The sequence below is a fragment of the Sciurus vulgaris genome (assembly GCF_902686455.1).
Source record: "Sciurus vulgaris genome assembly, chromosome: X".
In the NCBI taxonomy this organism is placed as follows: domain Eukaryota; kingdom Metazoa; phylum Chordata; class Mammalia; order Rodentia; family Sciuridae; genus Sciurus; species Sciurus vulgaris.
In genome coordinates this window covers 95,598,223-95,625,378 of record NC_136471.1, presented here as the reverse complement: position 1 = coordinate 95,625,378, position 27,156 = coordinate 95,598,223, and the positions used below count along the sequence as shown (strand labels likewise).

Sequence of the window (27,156 nt, the reverse complement as noted above, 5' to 3'; positions counted from 1 at the left end):
CTTCCATGTGCCACATTACATGTTTTTAAAAAATTTTTTTGGTACTGAGGATTGAACTCAGGGATGCTTAATCACTGAACAACATCCCCAGACCTTTTTTAATATTTTATTTAGAGACAGAGTCTCATTGAGTTGCTAAGTGCCTCACTAAGTTGCTGAGGCTGGCTTTGAATTTGTGATCCTCCTGCCTCAGCTTCCCAAGCTGCTGGGATTACAGGCACACACTACTGTGCCCGGCCCACATTACATCTTTTAGACCAATCTGAATGATGAATATAAGGGCTAAATAATCACACCAGTGAAAAACAGAAACACAGATGTAGTTTGCCTATCTAGGAGGTTAGGAAGATTTGTAAGTCTGTGAGGTTTCATTCAAATTGACTCAGAACAAACTTGTGAACCTACAGAGTCCTTTGTGATAGTTATTGGGTATTCCCACACAAGAATCCTTTCTTTATTACCTTCCAGTTTTACTTACTTTTGGGAGAACTGATACAAGTGTACATCTCAAGTAAGTAATATTAAAAGAACCAATGTTTTTCATTTGAAATGTACATATGTGCTTGTGCTTTGGTTGTACTCTCCTGCCAGGTGTTTAAGACCAAGTTGTTAAAACATTGACTTTGATCCTATCTACTCTTCAGATCAGCTGAGATTTCTCAGGGACCACTCATAGGAAATTGTGAGAAGCTGCTTAGCTCCTTTAGCCTTGTCTTTACCAGCTGTGCCATCTCCCAGGATGAATCAGGGTCTTACTGACCTCATGTGGCTTCCCTTGGAAGCATCAGGGACATTTCTCTCTCCAAACACCCTCCTTTTTGCATAATGTGCACTAGTTGGTTTCCTGTTCTCTAGGGCCCTTAGGATCTCCATGACCAGTAGGTCAGGTGACTCATGGAAGTTGCAAGGCCCTTCAAGGGGCCTGTCACTCCACAGGTTCTGGCTGACCTTAGAGGGAAAAGGCAAAATATTGGCTGCTTTTTCCCCTAACCCTTTTAATTCCTTGATATTGGTCTCCAAGTTTTGGTTTTAAACATCCAGTAGTTCAGTTTCATCAGTCTTGAGGTGGGAGCAGTGGGTTTTAACCTTAATGTCTATAATTTTTATAGCTACCCCTTCCATTTGATTTGGGTCAGTACCAGTACAGGAAGTCAGTATTATATCCTAACAATCCCATAGGTGATAATTGTTCTCTTAAGTCAGGTTGTTCTGTTAGAAGCAGTACTTCTGCAAAACACTAACAAGTAAATTATAAAGTAAAATTAGCAAGAGCAAAAAACATACTTGGTTTATATAATAGCTTTGAACCAAAAAGTGTAATTTCTATAATAATACCAATGTATCTTTGGTATCTATTTAACCCCTATAAAAACCCATAAATATATCTACTCAATCCCATATGAAATCCTGTAGGACTGGGGTTGTAGCTCAGTGGTAGAGCACTTACCTCGCATGCGTGAGGCTCTAGTGTTCGATTCTCAGTACTGCATATAGATGAATTAATAACAGTTCTTCAACAACTAAAAAAATATATTTAAAAAAAGAAATCACACATAAGTTTTACTTTCTTTTAAAATTCTTTTACAATATTTATAACCAACTTAATCATATATGCAAACTTTTAAAAAATACTTTTAGCTATAGATGGACATGGTATCTTTATTTTATTTTGTTTATTTATATGTGGTGCTGAGGACTGAACCCAGTGCTTTATGCTAGGCAAGTGCTTTACCACTGAGACACAACCCCAGCCCATAAATACAACCTTTTAAGATTTATCTTCTCAGACCTTCTGTAACTTACTTAGACATTTTACAGTTTGTTTTCATCCTTAGTTTTATCCTTTCTTCCATCTTGAACTTCAGGACAAAAATATTACTTTACCCTGTAAGATATTTTCTCATCCAGAAACATTCCCATTCCCCTTTAATTTTTCTTACCGAAATATATTTCAATACGCATAACTTTCTTACACCCCTTTCCTAGTTGCTGAACTTTTAAGTTTATATTTTGAATCAATCCTTATGAAATTTCTTAATTTGAACAAATTTCTCTCTTTAATAAGATGAAATACTTTATGCTTTTTACCATAGTTTAATCAAAACAGACAAAATATTTTGTACTCTTTGCATATAGAATTACATTTGTTAAGTAGAATTTTATTTCTTAGTAATCTTCCTTTTAGTGAAGACTCAGAAACAAGGCAATATTACTGTTTTTTCCACTTATAATTAATTTATAAGAATGCATTTAACAGATTCAAATACACATTACTGCATAGAATTTAAGAAGCCAGGAGTACTTAAATTTATGTTTAGCAGTTGATATTTTAGTATTTTAACTTTGCAAATTAATCAGCTGTCTCCTCCAACAAACACACTTATAAATGTTTATCCCACTTATGTTAAGTCTAATTTGCCCATTTAAATGTTAACTTTAGGTTACCCATGAAAACCAAGGTATCAGAGAAGCCTAATTAACATTTTTTTTCCTGCTGAAGAAAAATCCTAAAAGCAATGAACATTATCCTTTAAACATTTTATAGAAACCAATGCTCTCTTGTTTGGTTGACCACTTAGGAAAACATGTGGGTGAGTAATTTTAAACACATCTTTAATCTACTAAAGGAGCACATGGGACATCTATATAAGACCCAAGCACACTTCTAAAGGATCAGATTTGAGTCAGTCCAGATATTTAAAGAATGTGGGGGCCCATGAGGTCCAGGAGAGGGTGGACTTCAGGAGAAGGTTCTCAAGAAAACAGCCATTTTTCCAAGCATGATGGTGCACGCCTGTGATCCCAGTGGCTTGGGAGGCTGAGGCAGGAGAATTATGAGTTCAAAGCCAGCCTCAGCAGTTTAGTGAGGTCCTGAGCAACTTGGCAAGAAGCTGTGTCAAAATAAAATATAAAAAGGGTAGTGGATGTGGCTCAGTGTGTTTAAACACCCCTGTGAAAAAAGAAAGAAAGGGGGGGGGGAGAAAAGAAAGAAAACAGACATTAATGTCCCATAACAGCTTGGATTTAAAAGTGACACTGTTTCTACTCTGGTTTCAAACCAGTTTTGGAGAATTGCTCATGCAGCTTACATTCCAGATGCAAGCCTTGGAGAGAGATAAATATTGGGCAGAAAGCTAAGGAGCAAAGTAAGCTACCATTTTGAGCATGAGAGGCAAAAGACATTAAAAGGGCATCCTGACCCAAAGAGATGGAGGGTACCCCTTTATCTTAGATGTGAATTAGTGTTCCCACTGATTTGAGTGTTGAATGAGGTCCCACACATTTTTTTTAGTCTGGAAATAAATGTGAGAGGGTAAAAGGAAGACAGGTCTCTTTACCCTAAAGGGCCTTGAGGTTTAAAATGTCATACTCACTAACCTTCAGATTCTACAAGGATATTGCCCTTGCCCAGAATCTTTCCATTCCCAGTACACAAACTTTGTCCCCTACAAAGATTGAGGGTGAAAGCCTCAATTCTTACTCTGAGGGTTGTGGTGTTCAAGTTCTGATCAAGATATGTTCAAGTTTTACCAGAGTGTGCTCTAGCCAAAAAACCATCAAGTATTGTAAGATGTTTCCTCTAGTTACCAAGAATTTGAGATGGGAGAATAGAGGTTCAGAAAAGGTTGAATGAAAGAAGAGAATTAGAGTCAGGCGTGGTCACTGTAATCACAGTAGCTGAGGAGGCTCTCGAGTTCAAAGCCAGCCTCAGCAACATCAAAGTGCCAAGCAACTTAGTGAGATCCTGTTTCTAAATAAAATACAAAATGGGACGTGGCTCAGTGGTCAAGGGCCCCTGAATTCAATCCCTGGAAACCCGCCCCCTGGAAAAAAAAATAATTAGGGTAATTAGGTAATGATGATAACCTTGGATAGGGCTGGAATTAATTGGTATTGGCCTGATCTCTTTTTCATTTTTGTTGTTGTTTTTTCTTGTAGTAATAGAATTTGGAATGTGACGTAGGATTGACAGAGAGAGGGGTGGTTATGGAGAAAGAAGAAGGCCTGAATGTAAGGAACCTCTGGCCGCTTGCCATTGTACTGGATGAAGCTGTCTGGATCTCTCAGAAGTTTTAAATCAAAGTTACCATTTTCAGGCCACTGACTATTGTCATCCAGCTTGCCTTGTACCCAGACAGTATTGCAAAAGATTGATTTTTTTACCTTTACTATCACCCCCAGAATTACTTTCAGGTTGTAGAGAAGGCAATTAAGGGGGAGTCTTTGGGTAGATGAGATTGAGAGGTACCCATTATGAGCCCTGGTGAGTCAAGAGGATCCTGAGCAAAAGGAGTGAGAGAGACAAGCATGCTCTGGTCCTTTGGGTTCCCTTCTGGAGAGAGGAAGCAGATCTTGAGTAGATCTGTAGTCTCAAGATCTACTCCATAGATCAGGGCGAAGGAACAGACCCAAAGCAGGGAACCCCTGACCTAGCACTAGGATTAACATGCAGGGGGTCCCAGAGGACCCAGACTCACCAGACAACAACACTAGTCTGGTGTTGGATGCAGAAAAAGCAGTGGCAAGGGTGGAGGAACCCCACAGGGCAATCTGCCTCAAGAATACCTCTCCCGGGTTTCAGCGCCAAATGTTATGTTCAAAAAGGAAGGAGGAGGGAGGGAGAGATGTTCAAGAAGGGCATGGAGTCAGATGAACCTTTGGGCAAAGAAGATTATTAGAGCCTATAGCATGGCAGGGTCTGAAGTTAAGCTTCAGCTAGCCCAGGGAAAGCAAAAGGTGTCCTTTCAAGGTCCCTTAGGGAGGGGGAGGGGTTGCACCACAGGTAAGCAGGTCTCAGGTAGTTGACATTAGGTCAAAATATGCATTCAGAGGTTTGGGCTGCAGCAGGTTACCTGGAAGGTCCCAAGTCCAACTGTGGGTAGAAGGAGAGAATCTCACAGAACAATGAGCCTGGTTAATATGTGACTTTTGATACACGACAGTAGGAAGTGTCCCACTGGGTGAACATAAACTTCCAATGACTGGCAGTCCCCTCCTTTCTTGTGGAGTAGTGGCCTGGTGGCTTAAACCCTTCCTTTCTCATACTCACTCACCTCTGCAGGTAACCTGGGTTCCTACTGCCCCCAAGGCCCTTGTGTTCTGCTGTTGTTTTTTCCTTTACTTGAAGTGATGGACTCAAACCCAGGGCTAGGCAAGTACTCTACCACTGAGCTATACCCCAAGCAGTCACTTCTAACCTCACTTTGCTCCTCCTCCCAGGGCTTTGCAAAAATACAGAAAGCACCATTAATAAAAAAATGAAGACAGTCTGAGGTTGTAGCTTAGTGGTAGAGCACTTGATTAGCCTGTATGAGGCACTGAGTTCAATTCTCAGTATCGCATATAAATAAATAAAATAAAGGTCCATTGGCAACTAAAAATTTATTTTAAAAAAAGAACGAAGGAACAAAATCACAAAAGCGTTGTTTCAGGAAGCATTCATAGCACATCAGTTGTGTACCAGCTACCGTTCTAGGGGCTGGGAGGCAGTGGCAAATATGACAATAGGGATCCGTGACTGGCAAAGCTCACATTCAGAATGAGGAATCAATTCTTCAGTTTCTAGAATGCTTACCAAACTGGTTGCCACCCATGTCTTTGCTTTCAGCTTTCCTTCTTCCAGGAATGCATTTCCTCCCAATATTTCCAGAGTTGGCTCCCCTTTGGGTCTCATCTCAAATATTACCTCCTCAGAGAAACCTTCCCTGACCACATTGTCTAAAAACACTAACTCAGTAGGGTGTGATAGATGCAAGCCTCTAATCACAGCTATTCAGGAGACTGAGGAGGATCACAAGTGCCAGGACAGCCTGAGTAATTTAGTGAGATGCTGGGAGGGGAAAGGAAAGAAAAGAAAGAAAAAGAAAATCAACCCCTCTATTATTCCATTGCTTTCATGATATTTTACTGTTTTCATAGCTTCCACCCACCCACAATACTGGGAATTGAACACAGGGGCACTGAGCTATATCCACAGACCTTTTTATTTGTTTATTTTTTAAATTTTGAAACAGGATCTCGCAAAATTACTTAGGGTCTTGCTAAGCTTCCAAGGCTGGCCTTGAACTTGTGATCCTCCTGTGTCACTGGGTTTACACCACAACAGCTTTATTTACCTTTTTTTTGTGGTGGGGGGTGTACCAGGGATTAGACTCAGGAGCACTCCACCACTGAATCACATCCCCAGCCCTATTTTGTATTTTATTTAGAGACAGGGTCTCACTGAGTTGCTTAGTGCCTCACTTTTTCCTGAGGCTGGCTCTGAACTCTTGATCCCCCTGCCTCAGCCTCCCGAGCTGCTAGGATTACAGGCATACAGCATGGCACCTGGCCTATATTTACTAATTTAATTGTGTATTTAGTACAGTTACTGTAGTAAGTAAATGTATAGAGATACTATCATATATATGTTAACATATACATTTATATGTTATAAATATATGACAATATGCAGGTTTTATACATGATACAAAATGTATAAACTATATACATTATATACTTAATATTTACATATGGTATATTCATGTTTATTATTTGTTTACTAATACATCATTTCTGTACTAGTAAATATTATACATCACTATATTTCTATATAATCATATACATATTGTGCTAAATGCCATATGTTTATACTCATTTTATATAGATAGATAGATAGATAGATAGATAGATAGATAGATAGATAGATAGATATTCTCCCTTGCCTCAGTTCCTTATCTGTAAATGGGGGACAATTACAATAACCATCTTATATGATTGCTGATTGCTGTAAAGATTAAAATGAATATGCACCCAGGCATTGGTGGTACACACCTGTAATCTCAGGGACTTGGGAGGCTGAGGCAAGAGGATCACAAGTTCAGAGCTAGCCTCAGCACCTTAGCGAGGCCCTAAGCAACTCTGTGAGACCCTGTCTCTAATTTCTAATAAAATATTAAAAAGGGCTGCAGATATGGTTCGGTGGTTAAGCACCCCTGGGTTCAATTCCCTGTACTAAAAATAAAAAGAGAGAATATGTATAATATGCCTATGCCAAAACACATTCTACTGTCATGTATATCTAAAAAGAACAAATAATTTTTAAAATGAATCAACAAACTAATTCAGCAGTATGCTGAAAAAAACTAGTACAGGTTTGCAGGATCTGCTTGTTCAATTATCAGGAATATTGTTAACTGGCTGTGAAACAACTATTGCTAAAAATGAAATGCTATATTTTTAAAATTAAGAGAACTCGATTTTTTTTGCATAATTTTTGTGGTCCTGGGTTCTGTCCCCAGGACCTAGCACATACTAGGCAAGTGCTCTACCACTGAGCTTCATCTCCACCTCTGGGTTGGATTTTTTCCTTGGTACCAGGGATTAAACTCAGTGGTGATTAACCACTCAGCCACATCCCCAACCCCTTTTAAATATTTTATTAGTGACAGTGTCTTGCCGAGTGGCTAAGAGCCTCGCTAAATTGCTAAGGTTGGGTTTGAACTCACAAACCTCCTGCCTCAGCCTCCCAAATCGCTGAGATTATAGGTGTGCACCTCCGTGCCCAGCTTGGACGAGATTTTTTTGGGGGTAGGGGGGTACCAGGGATTGAACTCAGGGGCACTCAACCACTGAGCCACATCCCCAGTCCTATTTTGTATTTTATTTAGAGACAGGGTCTCACTGAGCTGCTTTGCACCTCACACATTTCTGAGGCTGACTTTGAACTTGAGATCCTCGCCTCAACCTCCCAAGCCGCTGAGACCACAGGCGTGTGCCACCGCACCCGGCGGACTTGATTTTTTAAGATAATAAATACTCAAACCCTATCACTACTTATTTTACTACATTTCACTCATTCTCAATGATCTTGAGGTCATTTGCCCCTTATTTCATCTGTATGGTAGGTATATAATGGTGTGCCGCTGCATCCCATGTTCGGAGACTATACATCGGTAACTTGAAAGCTGATAAGCTGATCGAATGTAAACCATGGAAACTGGCACGTTAGAAGAATCCAGTCCTCTTGGCTGTGAAAAGTCGGGGTATGTTCATTTATTAATGAGGTTACCAGAACACAACTCGGTGCACTTAGAATAGTGCCTAGAACACGGTAAATGTTATAATTTTTCCATTATTACATTTATGTTTTCTGCACTAAGTCCTGATGCACATGTAGTCTTTTTGGTGGGCAGGAGTTAAGAATGTTTTAAGAAAAAAATGTTTAACACAATTATGAGAAGACGGAAAGTGTCCTTAAACTACAAGTCTTTTCTTTGTTTTTTGTTGTGCTGAGGATTGAACTCAGAGCCTCATGCTTGAGAGACAAGCACTCTACCAACTGAGCTATCTCCCCAGCTCTAAACTACAGCGCTTTAACCCTCTCAATGACACTGTAAATTCTAAACCACTGATAATCCCCCATTTTCCAGCCGGGGGAAACCGAAGCTCTGAGATGACAAAATTAAAGGCAGCGCAACCAAATATCGGAGGTGGAATTAAAAAGGGGAGCAGAGTGGCTTTCGCGTGCTTGGGCACTTTAACAACGCACTCTATTTCACGTTCAAGCCCCCAGCAGTCATTTCTCTTCACATCATGCGTATAATGAATGGGCGCTCTCGTGCCCGTTGCATTTTGGGAAATGTAGTCCATAGGTTCAATGACACCCAGATTCAAATTGGGAGGAGCGGAGGAGCAATCCGAGCTCGGTGTTGGAACAAAAGAACAAAGGATCAGTTCTGCATCGCGACGTTTTGAACACGCAGTGCGCGAGTTCAGCCGTTCTGATCGTACCCATTGCATGCCGGGAACGGAGTTCTCGTGACCCGGATGTCGACACAAGGCGATGGGACACACGTTGTGCGTTCAGATCGGATCTGGACTTGGCGTTCCAGGATGTCAAGTTTGTTCCGCTGCGATACCGCTTAGGCATGCGTGACAGACATTCAGTTCAACTACTAAAACAAACTAAAGCCCTACCATTTTTCACCAGTTTACAGTCTTTTTGTGGCTCTGACTGCTGGCGCACCACCCTCTATCCTCCTGTTCCTACCGGCACCGAGAGCTAAGGTAGGCCCCGGGGTATGGAAGACGTGGATTCGGGCCCTGACTGGAGGCATCCCTGCTCTGTCCCGTCGTCAGGGGATAGAGGAAGTTGTGCTTTTGGTGCCGTGGGTACATAGTCTAGGCATCTAGCACCTGGTAGGTTCCAGACCCAAGGTTTGTCTACAGAAAAGGACTGGAATGCTAGATGAGCTTGTGGGAGTGGAGCACGTGGCAACACAGTGGTTTGCGGAACCGCTTTGAAAGGGATCTAGTGGTCCCAAAGGGGCCACCGTCTGTGAGTTGATAAAGATAGACAGGGGGTATGGCCAGAGGGCTGCTAATGGGAGGTTTGTGGGACCTCTGGGGTAAGAGAAGTCTGATGAGGTTACTGGGGAATCAATAGGAGCTAATTAGGAATGTTTTAGTCAATATATTCATGGGGGCTTGTGGATTGTGTTCATTAATTGATTAATGACGAGGTTGTGGAGTTGGCAACTAGAAGATAGGTGGTTGGGGGTATGCTCCCCAAGGAATTGGTGAAGATATAATATCTGGTGGGTTAATGGAGAGTGATGGGACATAGTAATCAAAATGGTGAGGTTACAGAGGGAATAACAAAGATGAATGGTAGTCATGATCAAGGCACCAACAGGAGTAGTGATGAATAAGAGGCTGATGTTCCTGTGGGATATTGTGCCATGACCCTGGAGGAATTAATAGGGACAGAGTGAGCAAAGAGTGGGTAATAGAAAACTATTGGGATGTGGTCATCAAATGATCAGTGGAAGGCAGGATGGGCAGTAAGGAGAGAATGGGGAACTGATGTTTGAGCATCAGGGAGTAAAGCCACTGTATGTTAATGAAGGAAGGGGTTACCAGATGACTAGTGGTGTGATGTAGATGAGTGGCCAATTGGGGGGCTGAGTTAATGGGGTCTGATAAATCAATAATTTAGAATTTAATGGGGAGCTAACAGGTCATAAGCCTCTGGATATTAGCAGGTGTTAAGTATGTAACAATGTTATTACTGGGAGCCTAATCATTTAAGGGATTAATGGAAGATAGGGTAGAAAGAGAAAGATTAAGGAGATGGGAAGTACAATGAGGGTAAAATGGATGAAAAGCAAGGGGCTAGTGGAGGACTAATAGGGCTCTTTGGTAGAGCTGAAGAAATGGTCAGTGAGATGTTAATGGGGATTACGCAAGCAGAGAAATTTTCATAGAGTCACAGAAAGCTGGGTGCTGTGACACTTACCTGTAATCCCAGTGATGCAGGAGGATTGCAAGTTCAAAACCAGCCTTGGCAATTTAGCAAGGCCCTAAGCAACTTAGTGAGACCCTGTCTCAAAATTAAAAAACAAAAGGGCTCAGTGGTTAAGCTCATTGGTTAAGCATCCCTGGATTAAATCCCTAGTACCAAACAAAAAAAAAAAAAAAGGAAAGAAAAGAAAAGAACCATCAGAGAGTCATAGAGATTACTATATGGAGTGTCAGTAACAGGGGCGGATGGTGGACAGGGTCAGTAACAGGCCATTCTATGAAATAACTTTTGTGGGATCTGTGGGGTAAGTGATGGGAGTCTGTGGTGAGCAATGAAGCCTGAGAGCTCAGTAGTAGTGTCCTTGGGGCACCATGAGTTCAGTGGGGTCAGTGGGTGAACTTCAGTTTTCTCAGGAGCTGAGCAAGCTGTCTTGTACATCCCAAGAGCACAGTTAAATGTGCATGGTTCTCTCTGCCCTGCATAGGTAGGTGGTGGCCCACTCACTTGATTACAAATACTCCGTGGCATCAGCTGACTGCTGACAGGTCCTTGGGCAGTGTGAAATGGGACGGACTTCAAAGGACAAGCGGGATGTCTACTACCGTCTGGCCAAGGAGAATGGCTGGCGGGCTCGCAGTGCCTTCAAGCTGCTACAACTCGATGAAGAATTTCAGCTCTTCCAAGGTCCCTAACTGGTGGGCAAGTCACCCTTGGGGGAGGATGGGCACAGGAGACAGACAAGTGCCTAAGTCTGCAGAGCTCCCTGGCCATGGGTGGGCTGATTTGGAGGGTCTCTGGGACAAGCAGGAAGATGAGTCAAATACTCAAGAGGAAGTAGGCTCCTGGGCAGTAGATAGACATGAATGCTCCCCAAGGGAGAGGGGAAAACTTTGTAGGGTTCTCAGGCTGAAGAGGTGGGTGCAGCTGACCAGTATACTTTCACCGTGTGTGCCCAGGCGTGACACGGGCAGTTGATCTATGTGCAGCCCCGGGCAGCTGGAGCCAGGTGCTGAGCCAGAAGATTGGGTAAGTGGTGAGGAGAGGTCAGGAGGGACCAGGTGGGGGAAGGGCCCGGAATGAAAACTGGGCTGATGTGGGCCACATTGTCCACAGGAGCCAAAGGTCTGGCCAAGTTGTGGCTGTGGACTTGCAAGCTATGGCTCCACTGCCAGGTGTGATACAGATCCAGGGAGACATCACCCAGGTGAGAGTGTGGTTAAGGGTGTTGGGGAGTATTCTGAGTGAAAGCCACCACCTGGGGACTGTGGAAAGTGGAAGATAGAGCAGTAGAAATAGAAAGAGGGCTGGGGCTGTAGCTCAGTGGTAGAGTGGTTGCCTAGCATGTGTAAGGCCCTGGGTTTGATCCCTAGCACTGCAAAAATGGAGGGAGGGGGGGAGGGAGAGAAAGAGAGAGAGAGAGAGAAGAAAGAATCAGACTAGAAGGACAGAGACTACCAGCAGAGAAACAGCCAGCAGGTTATTACCACAGAGCAACTACAAATAATGATGAGGCTGGGTCCCTAGAGATGGAACCCTGTTCTTTAAAAACTTAGATTACCCAGAACCTTCCAGTCCAGGGTCATGGGCAGGTGGGGTTCAAGGGAAGCAGTGGAGAGCCGTGGGGCCACTCATCATCCCTCTCTTCCTAGCTTTCCACTGCCAAGGAGATCATCCAGCACTTTGAGGGCTGCCCTGCGGACCTAGTGGTGTGCGATGGGGCTCCTGACGGTAAACAGGGGAGGGGTGTCCTCTGTCTTTCACCTGAATTGACTTTTTCTGCCTCTTCCTTCTGTTCTCAGCGTTTCCCACATCTGGCAGCTTATGCCCACCTCTGCTGCCTGCTCTCTGCCTCTCTTCACTCCCACCCCTATCAACCTTGTGGTTTTGTTTTTTGTTTTGTTTTACAGGGGAGTGGGGATAAAACCGAGGGCCTCATGCATGCTAGGCAAGTGTTTTACCACTGAACTATGTCCCCAGCCTTTCCTTTCAGTTTCGGGCCTCTTGTCCACGCTTCCTTCTTCTATTCTCTGCACCAGTTGAATTCCAGCTTACTATTTTTTTCCCCTCAGTCAGTCAGCCATTCATTTAAAACACATTTGTGTCTGGATGTGGTGGCACATTCCTCTAATCCCAGCAACTCAGGAGGCTGAGGCAGGAGGATCAAAAATTATAGGCCAGCCTGGGCAATTTAGTGAGACCCTGTCTCAAAATAAAATTTAAAAAATAAAGGACTGGGAACTTAGCTCAGTGGTAGAGCGCTTGCCCAGCATGTGCAAGAACCTGTTCTGTCCCCATTACTATACACACACACAAAAATTTGCTGAACACCTGTTGGGAAAAAAGTCACAAATAAAATTTCATTGATCTGTTGGGCATAGTAATACAAGCTGGTAATAACAACTACTTGGGAGACTGAAGCAAGAGGATCATATGTTTGAGGCTAGCCTGAGCAATTTAGCAAGACCCTATTTCCAAATTGTTTTATTTAAACAATTAAAAGAGGACTGTGGCTGTAACTCAGTTGTAGAGCACTTGCCTAGCTTGTATCAAGCCCTGGGTTCAGTCCCTAGTACCACACACACACACACACAAATTCCACTGATCTCTGACTTCATGGAGATCATGTTCTAGTGGTGATCCCAGCAACTCAAGAGGCTAAGGCAGGTGGATCACAAGTTCACAGCCAACCTGAGCCATTTAGTGAGGCTGTAAGCAACTTAGTGAGACCCTGTCTCAAAATACAGAATAAAAATGGCTGGGATGAGGCTTAGTGATTAAGCATCCATGGGTTCAATTCCTAGTACCCAAAAATAATAATAGTAAAACAAAATGTATGTAGCATGTTAAATATGTAGCATGTTGAAAAGTAATAGGTAAGGACTGGGGATGTAGCTCAGTGGTAGAGTACTTGCCTGACATGTGCTTAATCCCCAGCAACACACACACACACAATGTTATAGGTACCACAGGGAAATCAATGAAACTGGCAGATAAATGGGGAATGTGTTGTTGTTTTGAATATAGAAGGGGAGGGTCTCACCAACTTGATAGCAGAGACTTAAAGGATGTGAGGGAGCAAGCCATGGATAAACATCGGGAGGAAGAGTGAACCAAGCAAAGTTTCAGCTCATGCTGACCCTGAGGTGGGAGGGTGCTCAGTATGTATGAGGAAGTGTGGGGAGATCAGTGGGGCTGGAACAGAGTAAGGGGGGACAATGATAGGAAATAAGTCAGAGAACTGGGGATGTCACTCAGTGGTAAAGTGCTTGTTTGGCATGTGTGATACCCTGAGTTTAATTCCTAGTTCCATTTAAAAAAAAAAACAGAATAAAGGAAATAAGAGAAGTGACAAGAAACAGATACTGGTGGGACACAGTGATGATTTGGCTTTTTCACTGGGATGAATGCTTGAAGAAAACCAGAAGAGCCTGGGCACGGTGATGCACACCTGTAATCCCAGGGACTCGGGAGGCTGAGGCAGGAGGACGGCAAGTTCAAGAACAGCCTCAGGAAAGACCCTGTCTCAAAATAAAATAAATAAATAAAAAGGACTGGCTGGGTGTGGTGGCACATGTCTGTAATCCCAGAGACTCAGGAAGCTGAGGCAGAAAGATCATGAGTTCAAAGGCAGCCTCAGCAACTTAGCAAAGCAAAGCCCTAAGCAACTCAGCAAGACCCTGTCTCCAAATAAAAAATATATATTTTAAAAAGAGGGCTGGGGGGCTGGGGTTACAGCTCAGTCATAGCGCACTTGCCTAGAACATGTGAGGCACAGGGTTCGATCCTCAGCACCACATAAAAATAAATAAAGCTATTGTGTCCATCTACAACCAAAAAAAATTTTTTTAAATGAAAGCGAGGCACTAAGCAACTGAACACCTGTTGGGAAAAAATTCACAAATAAAATAAAATGTGTCTCTAAATAAAATACAAAATAGGGCTGGGGATGTGGCTCAGTGGTTAGGAGCCCCTGGGTCTAATCCCCGGTACCAAACAAAAACAAAAACAAAAACAAACAGTCATGGACAGAAGACTGTGTCTGGCTTAGGTTGTGACAAGATCCACAGGCTGCTTAAGCAGTGGGAGGGACAAGGGTGGAAATGGGACCCCAGGAGAAGGAGGCCACTGTAGTAGTCCAGGTGAGCGATAAGTGGCTGTGATGGAAAGGAGAAGGTCCGTTCCGGAGGTGTTTTGAAGGTAGAGCTGACAGGTTGCTAATGGCTGTAATGTGGGTACAAGGTGAGGATGATGGGAGGACTTTAAAGAGAACTAAGGGATTGGGCCCAAACAACTGGAAGGATCAAGTGAGATGGGGAAGATGGTGAGAGGAGCAGGTTTGAGAAGGGAGGTCAGGAGTTTGCTTTTGGACTTGTTGAAGCTGTGGAATCTTGTCTGTGAATCTGGAGCTCAGAGGAACCATCTAGGCTGGAGGTGGAAATGATAATGCTGCTTGTGCTGTACATGAGTTTGGAGAATTGTAGTGATTTCCTAAGAGTTGGGAGCTCAGACTACGCATCCAGTTGGCAGATACTAATTTGCATCCAGAATCTTAGTAGTAAAAGCCTGGGAACTGTTGTTTTTAGCTATCTAATATCTCTGGTACAAGAAGCATACAAACAGGCCCCCTAATATTCTTCCTCTCACCGCAGTTACTGGCCTTCATGATGTGGATGAGTACATGCAGGCCCAGCTCCTCCTAGCCGTGAGTAATGCCTGGTCACCCCTGCCCTTCTTTGGTCCCCTCCCAACTGTGTGCACCTCAGCCTCAGCCATCTCTCCTGCTCACAGGCTCTGAACATTGCCACACATGTCTTGAAGCCAGGGGGCTGCTTTGTGGCCAAGGTAAGTTTTGGGGAACCTGATGGAGTATAGAGAGAGGTCACTGAGGGCTACCCTCACCCCTGCTCTCGGCCTCTCCACCCTACAGATATTCCGAGGTCGGGATGTGACACTGCTTTATAGCCAGCTGCGGGTCTTCTTCTCCAGCGTGCTCTGCGCCAAGCCCAGGAGCAGCCGCAACTCCAGCATTGGTCAGTGCAATGGAGGCCAGGCTGGCAAGGGGATACTTGGGAACTCAACCTGCATGGGGTGAAGGTGGCAGTCCTTTACCCCTCACTCCAGATTCCCCCCACAGAGGCCTTTGCTGTCTGTCAGGGTTATGACCCTCCTGAGGGCTTTGTGCCAGACCTGACCAAACCCCTGCTGGACCATTCGTACGGTGAGAGCCAAAGCTGTGGGCCCATCCCTGGGGAAACTAACCCCAGCCTCACGAAATTGATGTCTCATGTAATTAGCCTTCAGCCTCACCCTCTGGTGGCTGTTTTGTCTCAGGAGAGCTTCAACCCAGTTAGTCCCTTAGTGGTAACTCTTGATCCTGATGAAAATTTTGTCCTTGGAGGATCCTGAGCCCTGTCCTAGGAAAGACTTTGCTACCTAAGGAAATTCTGTCTTAGGAAGACCCTAGTCACACCCCCAGGTGGAAAGCTCACCCTTGTCAAACTTTTACCTCATGAGGGTATTTTTTTTGTGGTGCTGGGAATGAAACTCAGGGCCTTACCCTCACTGGGCAAGTGCTCTACCACTGAGCCACATCCCCAACCCCCATGAGGGTCTCTAGCCTTGACCCTGGTGGGAAGTGACAGAGCCTGCCCTCATGGGCATCATATTTCAATGAGACAAGGAGCAAGCAGTGTATAATAGAATGTTGGGTGAACACGTGTGCACTGAAACCCCAGAGCAAAGACCAGTGTGTTAGAAGGGGTGGTGGGGAGGGCCCGCCTTGAAGAGGTGATCTGAACCAAAAAAGGGTTGCTGGTGGAGGACTAAGAGAGTGGCTGGTGGCTGTGTGGGGAGGATAAGGCACCCATACTACAGCCTGAATTATGACTGGCCTCGTCCTCAGTCTTTTCTCTGCCTGTTCCTAAGACTCAGATTTCAACCAATTGGATGGTCCCACCCGCATCATTGTGCCTTTCGTGACTTGTGGGGACCTGAGTGCCTATGATTCGGATCGCAGTTACCCATTGGATGTGAGTGTTGGCCAGCAGGAGGTGATTGGGGGAAGTTAGGTTCCCAGACCCTCACCATGTTCATCCCTTTTGTATCCCCACAGCTGGAAGATGGCTCTGAGTACAAGTACACTCCACCCACACAGCCTCCCATTTCACCCCCATACCAGGAGGCCTGCACATTGAAGAAGAAGGGGCGGCTGGCCAAGGAGACGCGTCCCCAGGACCACCCTATCAGCAGAGTAGACACATTACCCCAGCCCCTGGCCACACCTCAGTGCCACACCATGCTGGGCCCTGAGGTCTGGAAACATGGCTCTGAGCCCCCATAGACCCCTTCCCAATGTACCTCTTTCTGCCCTGAGTCACATGCTTCTACTTTCTTGCCTTCCAATAGCTATAAAAATAATGGGTTGATCCAGGCATGGTGGTGCAACCTGTAGTCCCAGCTACTTGAAAGGCCAAGGCAGAAGGATCATAAGTTTCAAGGCCAGTCTCAGCAACTTAGTGAGACTCTGTCTCAAAAAAAAAAAAAAAAAAAAAAAAAAAAAAACCAGGAATGTAACTCAGTGGTAAAGTATCCCTGAGTTTGACCCCCCCAGAACCAAAAGAAAAAAAAATAATGGGTCTACCCAAGTAAAACAAATAAAATGATTTTACCAAATATCTGAGTCCTTTTTCTTTTCCTTGGGTAGATGGAAGATAATGAAATGATTCTTTACTTTAACACATTAGGTAAGTTTCCTTTTTATCTTAAGGGATTGAGAGTAAAGGGAAAAAGCTCAGTAAAATTCACCTTTGTTTTTGAGATGGTAGTAGGGGGTGGGTCTCACTATAATTCTCAGGGTGGTCTCAAACTCCTGGGCTCAAGTGAGCCTCTCGCTTCAGCCTCAGTCTCAGTTCCTAGCTGGGATGACACTTTCACCACTATACCAGCTAAATTTCACCTTTGAAATGTGCCAGGCATTGTTCTAGTTACATAGAGCATAGAACAAAATAGGTCAGTAGCCCTCACTGAACTACTACTTTGGGAAGAGTAAAACAGTCTTTGAATGCACACATACTATAAATAACTTATGAATCACTATATATCTTGCAATACTGACATGTATTGCATAATGAAGTTTTAGTTAGTAGTGGGCTGCATATACTATGGTGGTCCATAAGATACCTCCCAGTGGGGCTGGGGTTGTAGCTCAGTGGTAGAGCACTTGCCTAGCATGTGTTAGGCACTGGGTTCAATTCTCAGCACTGCATATAAATAAAGGTCCATCAACAACATATATATATATATATAAAGATATCTCGGAGTGACATTGTAACCATCTTGTTTTGTGTAAATACAGACTATGATAATCATAGTGACATAATTGCCTGAGGACACATTTCTCACATGTCCCTTTTGTTAAGTGACTCGATAAGTAAAAGGAATATGGGATTTGAAAAACAAAAAGGTAAAGCACAGTAAAGGGAATCGGATTCTAGGCAGACTTGTTTGGGGGTTTTTAAAGGGTTGTCAAGGAAGGTCTTCAGCAAAGACCTGAAGTAGCTGGGGAAGGGAATCCATGTGTTGACCTAGCAGAGAGCATACCAGGGAAAGGACACAGAAAAATCTCAAAGGTAGAACTGTGGTAGGGAACAGTTTGGGGCCAGTTGACCTCTGGCACATTAGGCTAAACTCCAGACGATGGAGGACTCTCCCTCCTTTCCTTATTCTCTGGCTCCCACAGTGTTCCCCCACAGCACTGTGGAACCCAGGGCCTCATGCATGCACTCTACCACAGAGCTAGACCCCAGTCAGGATGCCCATGTTTTGACAGTGGCCTAACAGGGTGTTCAGACATTCTTTTGTTAAAAAGACACCTTTTTTAAAAATTGAAAGGCCTGGGACCAGGTGCAGTGGCTCACTCCTGTAATCCCAACTACCAGGGAGGCTAAGGCAGGAGGATTTGCAAGTTGAAGGCCAGCCTCGGTGACTTAGTAAAACTCTGTCTCAAAAAGGGCTGAGATGGGCTGGGGTTGTGGCTCAGTGGTAGCATGTGTGAGGCACTGGGTTTGATTCTCAGCACCACATATAAATAAACAAATAAAGGTCTATGAACAACTAAAAAATATTTTTTTAAAAAAAGGGCTGGGAATATTGCTCCCTGGTTTCCAGGTAAAGCACCCTGGTTTCGATCCCCAGTAACAAAGAAAGAAATAGCTGGGAATGTAGTTCAGTGGTCCTAGGTTTAATCCCCAGAACAATTTTTTGAATTGGACTGAGGATATAGCTCAGTGAGTGACCACTTTCCTAGCATGTATGTGGACCTGGGTTCAATCCCCAGCACTGCATAAAAAAGTAATTATTTTTTAAAAAAATAAACAAGGGACTGGGGTTACTGATCAGTACTAGGATGCTTACCTAGCACGTGTCAGGTACTGGGTTTGATCCTCAGCACCACACAGAAATAAGTAAAATGAAGATATTGTGTCCATCTATAACTTAAAAAATAATAAAAAATTGAAACATCAAATCAAAGTTGGGAAAGATATTTATAATCCTTATACATAGCACCTTTAATATTTAAAAGGTCCTAATAGCTATGTGATTGCAAACACCTGAAATCCCAGTGACTCAGGAGGCTGGGGCAGTAGGATCACAGATTTGAGGCCAGCCTCAGCAACTTAGCAAGCAAGACCCTGTTTCCCAGAAAAAAAAAATTTTTAAAGACTGTGGTTGTAGCTTAGTGATAAAATGCCCCTGGTTTCAATTCCTGCTACTTAAGTAAATAAAAGGTCCTATAAATCAATAAAGAAACAAAAAAAATAAGAATGGCCAGTGAGCACATGAAAAGCTGCTGGTCAGGGAAACAAGAATATTGGCAACACCGAGTGTTTGGAATGACATGCAACAATTTGAAACCAGGTACAATTGTACCAGAAACAAAAGTACTATTGGAATGCTAGGAATATAAAAGTTGCAGCCACTGTGGAAAACTGTTCAGACAGCATTTACTAAAGCTGTGTGTATGCCAACTGCACTCCTAAGAAATGAGTATTAGAATGGATCAGGCCTCTCAGTTGCCATCTTCCTGGAGGTAGCCATGATACAGTTGGTATTGCTTATGCGTCCACAGAGTTGGCCATAGGCATTCACATGGCTAACAGTTTGTGTTGTTTGTATTGTTGGTTCTCCACACACTGAGTATACCTACCATTTGTTATACTCTCAAAATTACTATTTTTAAAAAATATTTTTTAGTCTTAAACACAATGCCTTTATTTTATTTTTATGTGGTGCTGAGGATCAAATCCATTGCCTCAAACATGCTAGGCAAGTGCTCTAGTACTGAGCCACAACCCCCCCGAAAATTACTATTTTTGAAATTAAAATTTTTTATGGGCATTGGATGTTCATAGCAGCACCCCATTAAATCATGGTCTATTCACAGTAGAGAACTACACAGCAATAAAATGAGCAACCTGTAATTATACGAAATAACACCTTACAGTTAATAACTGAACATATATGTTTTATGCATTTTTCTGTTATGGTTCACAGTAAAAGTAAGGGAGAAAATCACTAAAAATATCAGCAGCTTAGTGAACAATGATTATAGTGAAAGAAAGCAGGAATATTCTCCTTTTCTGCAATGCTGGTAATTGAACACAGCATCATCACTTGCTAGGTAAGCACTCTGCCACTAAACTGTACAATCAGCTCCTGAGAACATATATTTTTGCTTAAAACTTGCTTTCTTTGACCTTTGGTTTGCTGGCATGCTGATACAACTTCGAAGCTGCTGCCTGTCAGGTAAACCAGAACTTCAGTTGATGGACTTATTTTCAAACATCAGCAAGAACTGAACAAACAAGTCTGTGTGAAAACCTACAACAACGTCCACAAGGACAACAAGGAAAGAACTCGTGTAGAAGTCTGCTGCAATAGAGTAGAACTTTCCTGAACTTGTGTGAGGCCTTGCCTCTTCTCTAAACCTCTCTTGGAGTTTCTAGAACTTTCCCTGAAAGCAGGAGTTGAACCTGGATAGATGTCAGGTGTATCCAGTATACTTGATCATATCTTTATTCTCACCAATAAAACTGAAATTTAGTTTTACTCCCAGTTATGAATGCTGGCCACAAGTCACAACAGTAAAAATGGTACGTGCAATTTTCCTACCAATGCAAGTCAGTTACCTTTATATTTCATTACAGTTGTTGCAGACAGGTTGAAATATTATATTGCTTACCACTTTGGATGACAACAGATCTTATAATCTGATGTAATAAAAATCCAATTGCATCCCAATTTTTTTTAGTTTAATATATAGTGATAATTGTATTCAATATAATTGATTTTCATTGTAATTCTTTGTGTGTGTGTGCAAGCACACATGCACATTTGCTTTAAATATTCTAAGGGCTGGGGGTGCAACTCACTGGTAGAGTGCTTGCCTAACATGTGCAATGCCCTGGATTCCAATCCTAGTGCTGCCAAAAAAAAAAAAAGTTTCTCTAAGCCCAGCACAGTGGCATACATGTAATTCCAATGCTTGGGATGCTGAAATAGGAGGAATGCTTGAGCTCAGGAGTTTGAGGCCAGCCCAGACAAACAAGCAAGACCCCATCTCAACAAAAAATCAGTGAAGAGATCCACAGATTTGATGAGATGTTAAAGGGTTTCCCAAAATAATTTTTTTAGATTCAAAATCCCTTTCTTGCCTGGAACAGTGGCACATGCCTGTAATCCCAACAGCTTGGGAGGCTGAGGCAGGAGGATCACAATTTCAAAGCCCGCCTCAGCAATTTAGTGAGGTCCTAAGCAACTCAGTGAGACCCTGTTTGTAAATAAAATACCAAAAAAAAAAAAAGACTGAGGGTGTGGCTCAGTGGTTGAGTGCCCCTGGGTTCAATTCCAGGTACCAGAAAAAAAAAAAAAAAAGAAAAAAAGAAAATCCTCTCTTAAGCTGAGACAGAAGAATCACAAGTTTGAGGCCAGCCTTGGTAATTTAGCAAGACCATTTCCCAAAACTTAAAAAAGATTAAAGATATAGCTCAGCACCCTGATTAAATCTCCAGTATGGGACTGTGGGGGTGACTAGACTTCTAGCCAGACAGAACATTTTCTGCAACTTAATCCTGTATTATTAGGAACCCACACTGTCTGTGACCCAAGAACCATCCACACCCTAGACTGACCCCAAGCATTTCCATATCTGGCTGTGACCCAAGGAGTTTCCACACCCCAGTTTGTGTGACCCAGGAATGTACATTCTCGAGTCTGTTAGAAGCAGTGTCCAATCTGTGTTGGAATTGCTATTTAAACTGCAGTGTGTGTTTACAGGTGTATCTATATTTCAATTTCTGGCCACAAGAATAATCACACCTATGTGTGACTCCAGAAATGTCCATTCCACACTCTGTGAGTCTAGGATAGAGTCCACACCACAGTTATTTAACCCAGGAGTCTTTTTACCCAAGTCACTGTGACCACAGGAATGTCCACACACCAGTCTGTCTGACCCCAGAATATGTACAACCTAGAATAGCAGCAGAAGTGTTCACACAAAAGGTTTGTATGACCACAGGCATAGCCATAACCCATTATAGTGTGAATTCTGCCTGCAAGAGCCTGTGAGACCCTGCAAGTGCCCCCACACCAGGCTTTGTGAGTCCTGCAATGGCAATGGCTTAGTCTGTAGCTGCAGGAGTTTCCATAGCCAAGTTGTAGTGGTGCCATGCATGTGCATACCTCAAATTATGACCAAAGACATTTCTACATTCCAATCTGGGTGAACCCATGGGAGTATACAGCTCAGTCTAGTGTTCTGAGAATGAATTTGCCCCAGTCCAGCAACCTCTGAAGTGTTCATTCTCCAGTCTCTGTGACCCCAGTCATATCCTTTTCCAAGTCAATGTGATCCCAGGAGGGATGACTAGAAGAAGTATCCAGACAAAAGGGGAAATCTGTGCAAAGGCCTTGAGGCAGGAACTTGGCTGGCACATTTGAGGAATAGCAAGATCAGTGGGGTTGGAGAAGAGTGAGCAGGAGGCCCAGTAGTAGGTGAGGTAGGAAAGGACCTGGATCATGAAGAGGACTTTGACTTTTTCTGAGAGACAGGAGTCAGTCAGGGAAGGGCTCTGTGCAGAGAAGGGACATAGCTGACTTAGGTTGTAACACAATCCCTTTGGCTTGCTGTGGTGATGGTTACCTGACAGATTCTGAGAACTCTAAAAGGATGAAATTTACTGTACATAAATTATAACTCTAAATTTAGATGTATTTTTTTAAGTGCAACGCATTGCATGGAATAAAGAGTTATATAGCTGGCCAGGAACAGTGACTCAGGCCTGTAATCCCAGCCACTCTGGAGGCTGAGGCAGCAGGATTGCATGTTCAAGTCAGCCTGGGTAATTTGGTGAGACCCTGTCTCAAAATTAAAAAATAAATAAATAAAAAGGGACTGGGGATGTAACTCAATGATAAAGAGTGTACCTGGGTCCAATTCCCAATACCATCAGAAATTTTATGGCCAAAACAAAAAACAATTACTTGTCTATAAGGAAAGGCTGTTGAAGTCATGCCTGTTCTTCCTGCTCCTCTCCTGTGCTTTCTGCACTGACATGTCCAGGAATGTGCCTGAGGAGGAAGGGGAGCCCTGGCCTTCCTGCAGCTGCTTGAAGTAGCACTTTCTTTGTTGTCTACTATGCACTGAATTGTGACTTCAACAAATTCAAATAGTGAAGCTTTAGTCCCCAATGTGACTATACAGTCACCCTAAATATCCATGAGGAACTGTTCACAGGACCCCACTACCACCACCACCAAAATCCCCATTCTCTTAAACAGCACAGTATTTGCATATAGCCTACACACATCTTCCCATGTACTTTAAATAATTTCTGGATTACTTATAATACTTACTGCAATGTTAATGCTATGTAACTAGCTGTTATACTGTATTGTTATAATGACAAGGAAAAAAGTCTGTACATATTCAAATGCATTTGCAGCAGGTACTTGCGATTGAACTCAGGAGTACTCGACCACCGAGCCACATCCTCAGCCCTATTTTGTATTTTATTTCAAGACAGGGTCTCACTGAGTTACTTAGTACCTCGTGTTGCTGAGGCTGGCTTTGAACTTGTCATCCTCCTGTCTCAGCCTCTAGAGCTGCTGGGATTACAGGTGTGCACCACCACACCCAGCCCAGATGCAGTTTTTTCTAATATTTTCAATCTGAAATTGGTTGAATCTACAGATGTGGAATATTTTTGTGTGTGGTGCTGGGGATTGAACCCAGGGCCTTGTGTTTGCGAGGCAAGCACTCTACCAACTGAGCCATATCCCCAGCCCGCAACAGAAGCAGAATATGCAGACACAAAGGATTGAGTATTTGGAGAGCTGTCCCTCAAGGAGATGATTAAAGTGAAATGAAGTCAGAAGTGTAGGGTCCTAATCTGATAGGACTATTGTTGTCATAAGAAGAAAAATGTCAGGCTTGATAGCACACACCTGTAATCCCAGCAATCCAGGAGTTTGAGAGAGGTCAAACTTGGCAATTTAGCATGACTCTATCTCAAAATTAAAGGGGTTAGGGATGTAGTTCATTGGTAAAGCACCCTGGGTTCAATCACCAGTACCACCAAAAACAAAACAAAACAAAGAAGAAACCCCAGAGCCCTCATCATCTGTACCCACCCAAAGTAAAGGCCACACGAGGACAGAATGAGAAGAAACTCTACAACTCAGGAGGAGAGACCACACCAGAAACCAACTTTGCCAGTATCTTGACCTTGGACTTCCAACCTCAGAACTGTGAAAAAATTAATGTGTATTGTGCAAGTCACCCAGCCTATGGGGTTTTGTTATTGCACCAAAGCAACCTGTCATTTTCAGGGCTGATATCAGGAGACTCATCTTGCCCAGGTGTGAAGGGAGCAGGCAGGCTAATGAAGGAAGGAAAACTTGGCACAGCCTCCTCATCTAGTAGAAGGGGGCTCTGGAGCTGAGAGAGTGGTTGAACAGCCCAGGGAAAGTCAGAGATGATATTTAGAGCACTCCGTGGTCCTGAGGGCTGTCCATGGAACATCCTCAGCTATATTGCATGTAGAGTAATAATTACCTAGGGAACTTTCAGAATTGCCTGCAGTCATCTTCTAATGCTCCACCCAAACCTGGTCATGCCAGGTTATTTTCCTTCACAACACATGTTCAGTTTTAGAGCCCTTTATGCCTTGGATCAGAAGAGTAGGCATAATGGTGTCATCTCAGGCCCAGTGGTAGCTCAAGGGGAGGAGTATACATGTAAGTCTCTCTAGGAGACAACATAGGGGCTGAGGAAAGCTGACAGGAATCATGGGTCAAGCCTGTGAATTGCCAGAAAGTTCTGCCTGATAGAGGAGTTGGGAGCCATTGCTAGCCAAGCAGGATTGGTGGATGAAAGCCTAAGAGAATAACTGGTTGTGTGTGCCTGCACAAAAGTGCATGTACATACATGTGTGCATCCCAGTATGTGTGAAGTTGTGTGCATGTGTGCACAGTGTATTCATGTCTCTGTGTGTGTATATTTGTAATGCTTTTGTGCATGCATGCATGCATGATATATGTGTGTGCATTCCTGTTTGCTGTTTAAGATAAAGGTGTGCTTACACATACATGTGTGCTACACAGTGCAAGTGTACATTCTTATGAAGAGGCTAGGGTGCCCGTGTGTTTGTGTTTTGGTACTAGGAATTGAACCCAGAGATGCTTAACCACTGAGCCACAGCCCCAGCCCTTTTCATTTTTTATTTCGATATAGAGTCTCACTAAGTTCCTTAGGGTCTTACTATTGCTGAGACTGGCTTTGAACTTGCAATCCTCCTGCCTCAACCTCCCAAGCCAGTGGGATTAAGGTGTGCACCACCATGGCTGACTCTGCCAAAGGTATATGTGAAAAAAAACATGCATATATACTTGGGGGTGCTTATGCATGAGATACCATATGCAAACCCCTATAGCCATGCGTGCTAACCTGAGTGTTCTGATTATGTGTAGTATTACTTCTTGGCCTTTTGGCTAAGATTGAGTATAGTATTTTTGTTTATATATGTAGAACAGTGTGCATATGCTTGACTGTGTGTGAATGCATAGGTGCAGGGGAGCCCATTAACCCAGTCTGGTGTGTCTGGGATATATTCATGCAAACCCTTGGGCATCCATGCATGTGCTAGTGTGAGTTAACATGTACAGGTCTGGGCCTGGATGTTTGTACATGTGTATCTCCGGGAACCTATGCACAACTCTGTGTGTGTGTGTGTGTGTGTGTGTGTGTGTGTGTGTGTGTGGTTGTGTGTGCGTGTGTGCACATGTGCATCTGCAGGAATTTACATTGGCCTGGGCTTGAGTATACGTATACCCCTGGGTTCCCATAATCACATATGTGTACACAGGTGAATATTTGTCCTTGGGGCCAGGGCAGGGTGTTTCTCCACATATACCTGTGTGAACTTGCATGTGTGTGTGGAAGTGATCAGGTATACCCATGGACCTGGCCCTCTGTGCTTATACAGATGTACCTTTGGATGCCTATTCATGTGTGTATACATGAGGGCAAGTATGCCTACAGGGCTAGGCCTGCATGTGTCTGCATGTACAATGCAGGGGCCTATGCATACATGTTGGCATGTTTCGGGGTGGCCATGGACCTGGGTTTAGGCATGTGTGTATATGTCTAGGAGTCTGTGCATGAGTATTCAGCTGTTGACAGTGGGCTTGGATCTTTGTGCCTATGCACATGTACCTTGGGAGCCTGTATATGACATTCATCCATGTATATGTGGCCTTGTGGGGGAATAGGTATACAGGTTCTTTCCAACTACACTTGCTTAGGGATCATAAAGGAAACCAAGGAATGCACTTCCTCTAGGAATCAAGGTTTTGGCAGAGCCAAAGGAGTGAAATTTGGGACCATTTTTCTTGTTTCAAACCTTGTTATTTGGGACAAAGCTACAGCTTAGAAAATGACCCTTCCTTCCTTCGGTCTCCTCCCCTTAGTTAAGACCTGTGGCAACCCAGAGACAACATGGCCAAACTCCAGAGGGCTGGAAAGATGAGCAAGACTTGTAAACCACCATGATATAAGGCAGAGATGCCAGAAAGGCCCTGGGAGCAGGGAAAAGAGATTTGTGCCTGATACTCAGAGAAGGCTTCCTAGAGGGTAGGGCAGGAACAGTCAGTGAAGGAGGACCACAGCAATGGGAAGGAGCTGTATATGCATCATTGGGGCCTGGGGACAGATGACAAGGCAAGGGGCACTAACAAGGGAAAGGCCTGGAATGGGAAATCAGTTTGACCAGGAAGCTGTGTCTGGCACTCTCATGACCAGTAGGAGACAAAGTGCACAGGCCTGGGAGTACCCCAGAGATGAAGGAGGGTTTGGAGGTAGGTGGGCATCTATCTGTTCCTGGAATAGGTCCCTTAAATTTGAAGAGCTGCCCAGGAATCCTGGAGCCCCTGGGGCCTAGGGTAAAGTGCCTTAGTATTCTCCATTGTCATATGGCCAATCTGTCCATGCCCAGGACCAGGGAGGCATTTAACCTGACCAAGTAGACCGTGGGTAGTGAACAGGTACGGTGGCCGCTCCCAGAGACACAGACCTCCCTGTCCTCCCACTTCAACTCAAGCCAAAGATTTCTTCTAGATCCTTAAAGGGCTCAACAATACTGACTGTAGAATGTCAGGCAGCAGCAGGCCTCCATCCATTGTGTGGGCTGTGCCCTGACAAAAGACACCCAGACAAAAAGTAAAAGCCTGGACAGAAACAGCCCAGGTTCCTCTAACATCCTCATGTCCTAGCTTGGTGCTGTGTCCATCAGGAGAAAGGACATTCTTTTCTA

At 43.7% G+C, this 27,156-nt stretch overlaps 1 protein-coding gene across 3 annotated transcripts; it reads left to right on the top strand.

The window, feature by feature from the left end:
• Positions 1-8,662: 8,662 nt before the first annotated feature.
• Positions 8,663-16,892, top strand: FTSJ1 (FtsJ RNA 2'-O-methyltransferase 1). Of its 3 annotated transcripts, none has more exons than XM_079124675.1 (11): positions 8,663-9,048; positions 10,770-10,969; positions 11,242-11,311; positions 11,399-11,489; positions 11,935-12,013; positions 14,935-14,987; positions 15,074-15,127; positions 15,213-15,315; positions 15,420-15,503; positions 16,217-16,314; positions 16,398-16,892. In XM_079124675.1, the coding sequence occupies exons 2-11, from the start codon at positions 10,849-10,851 to the stop codon at positions 16,623-16,625; spliced, it is 981 nt and encodes a 326-aa protein (XP_078980801.1). In that variant the 5' UTR covers positions 8,663-9,048; positions 10,770-10,848; the 3' UTR covers positions 16,626-16,892. The 3 variants fall into 3 exon arrangements, with proteins under 3 accessions (XP_078980801.1, XP_078980800.1, XP_078980802.1); XM_079124674.1 differs by having other exon boundaries at positions 8,664-9,048; positions 16,211-16,314; XM_079124676.1 differs by lacking the exon at positions 8,663-9,048 and having other exon boundaries at positions 10,926-10,980; positions 16,211-16,314.
• Positions 16,893-27,156: the final 10,264 nt, after the last annotated feature.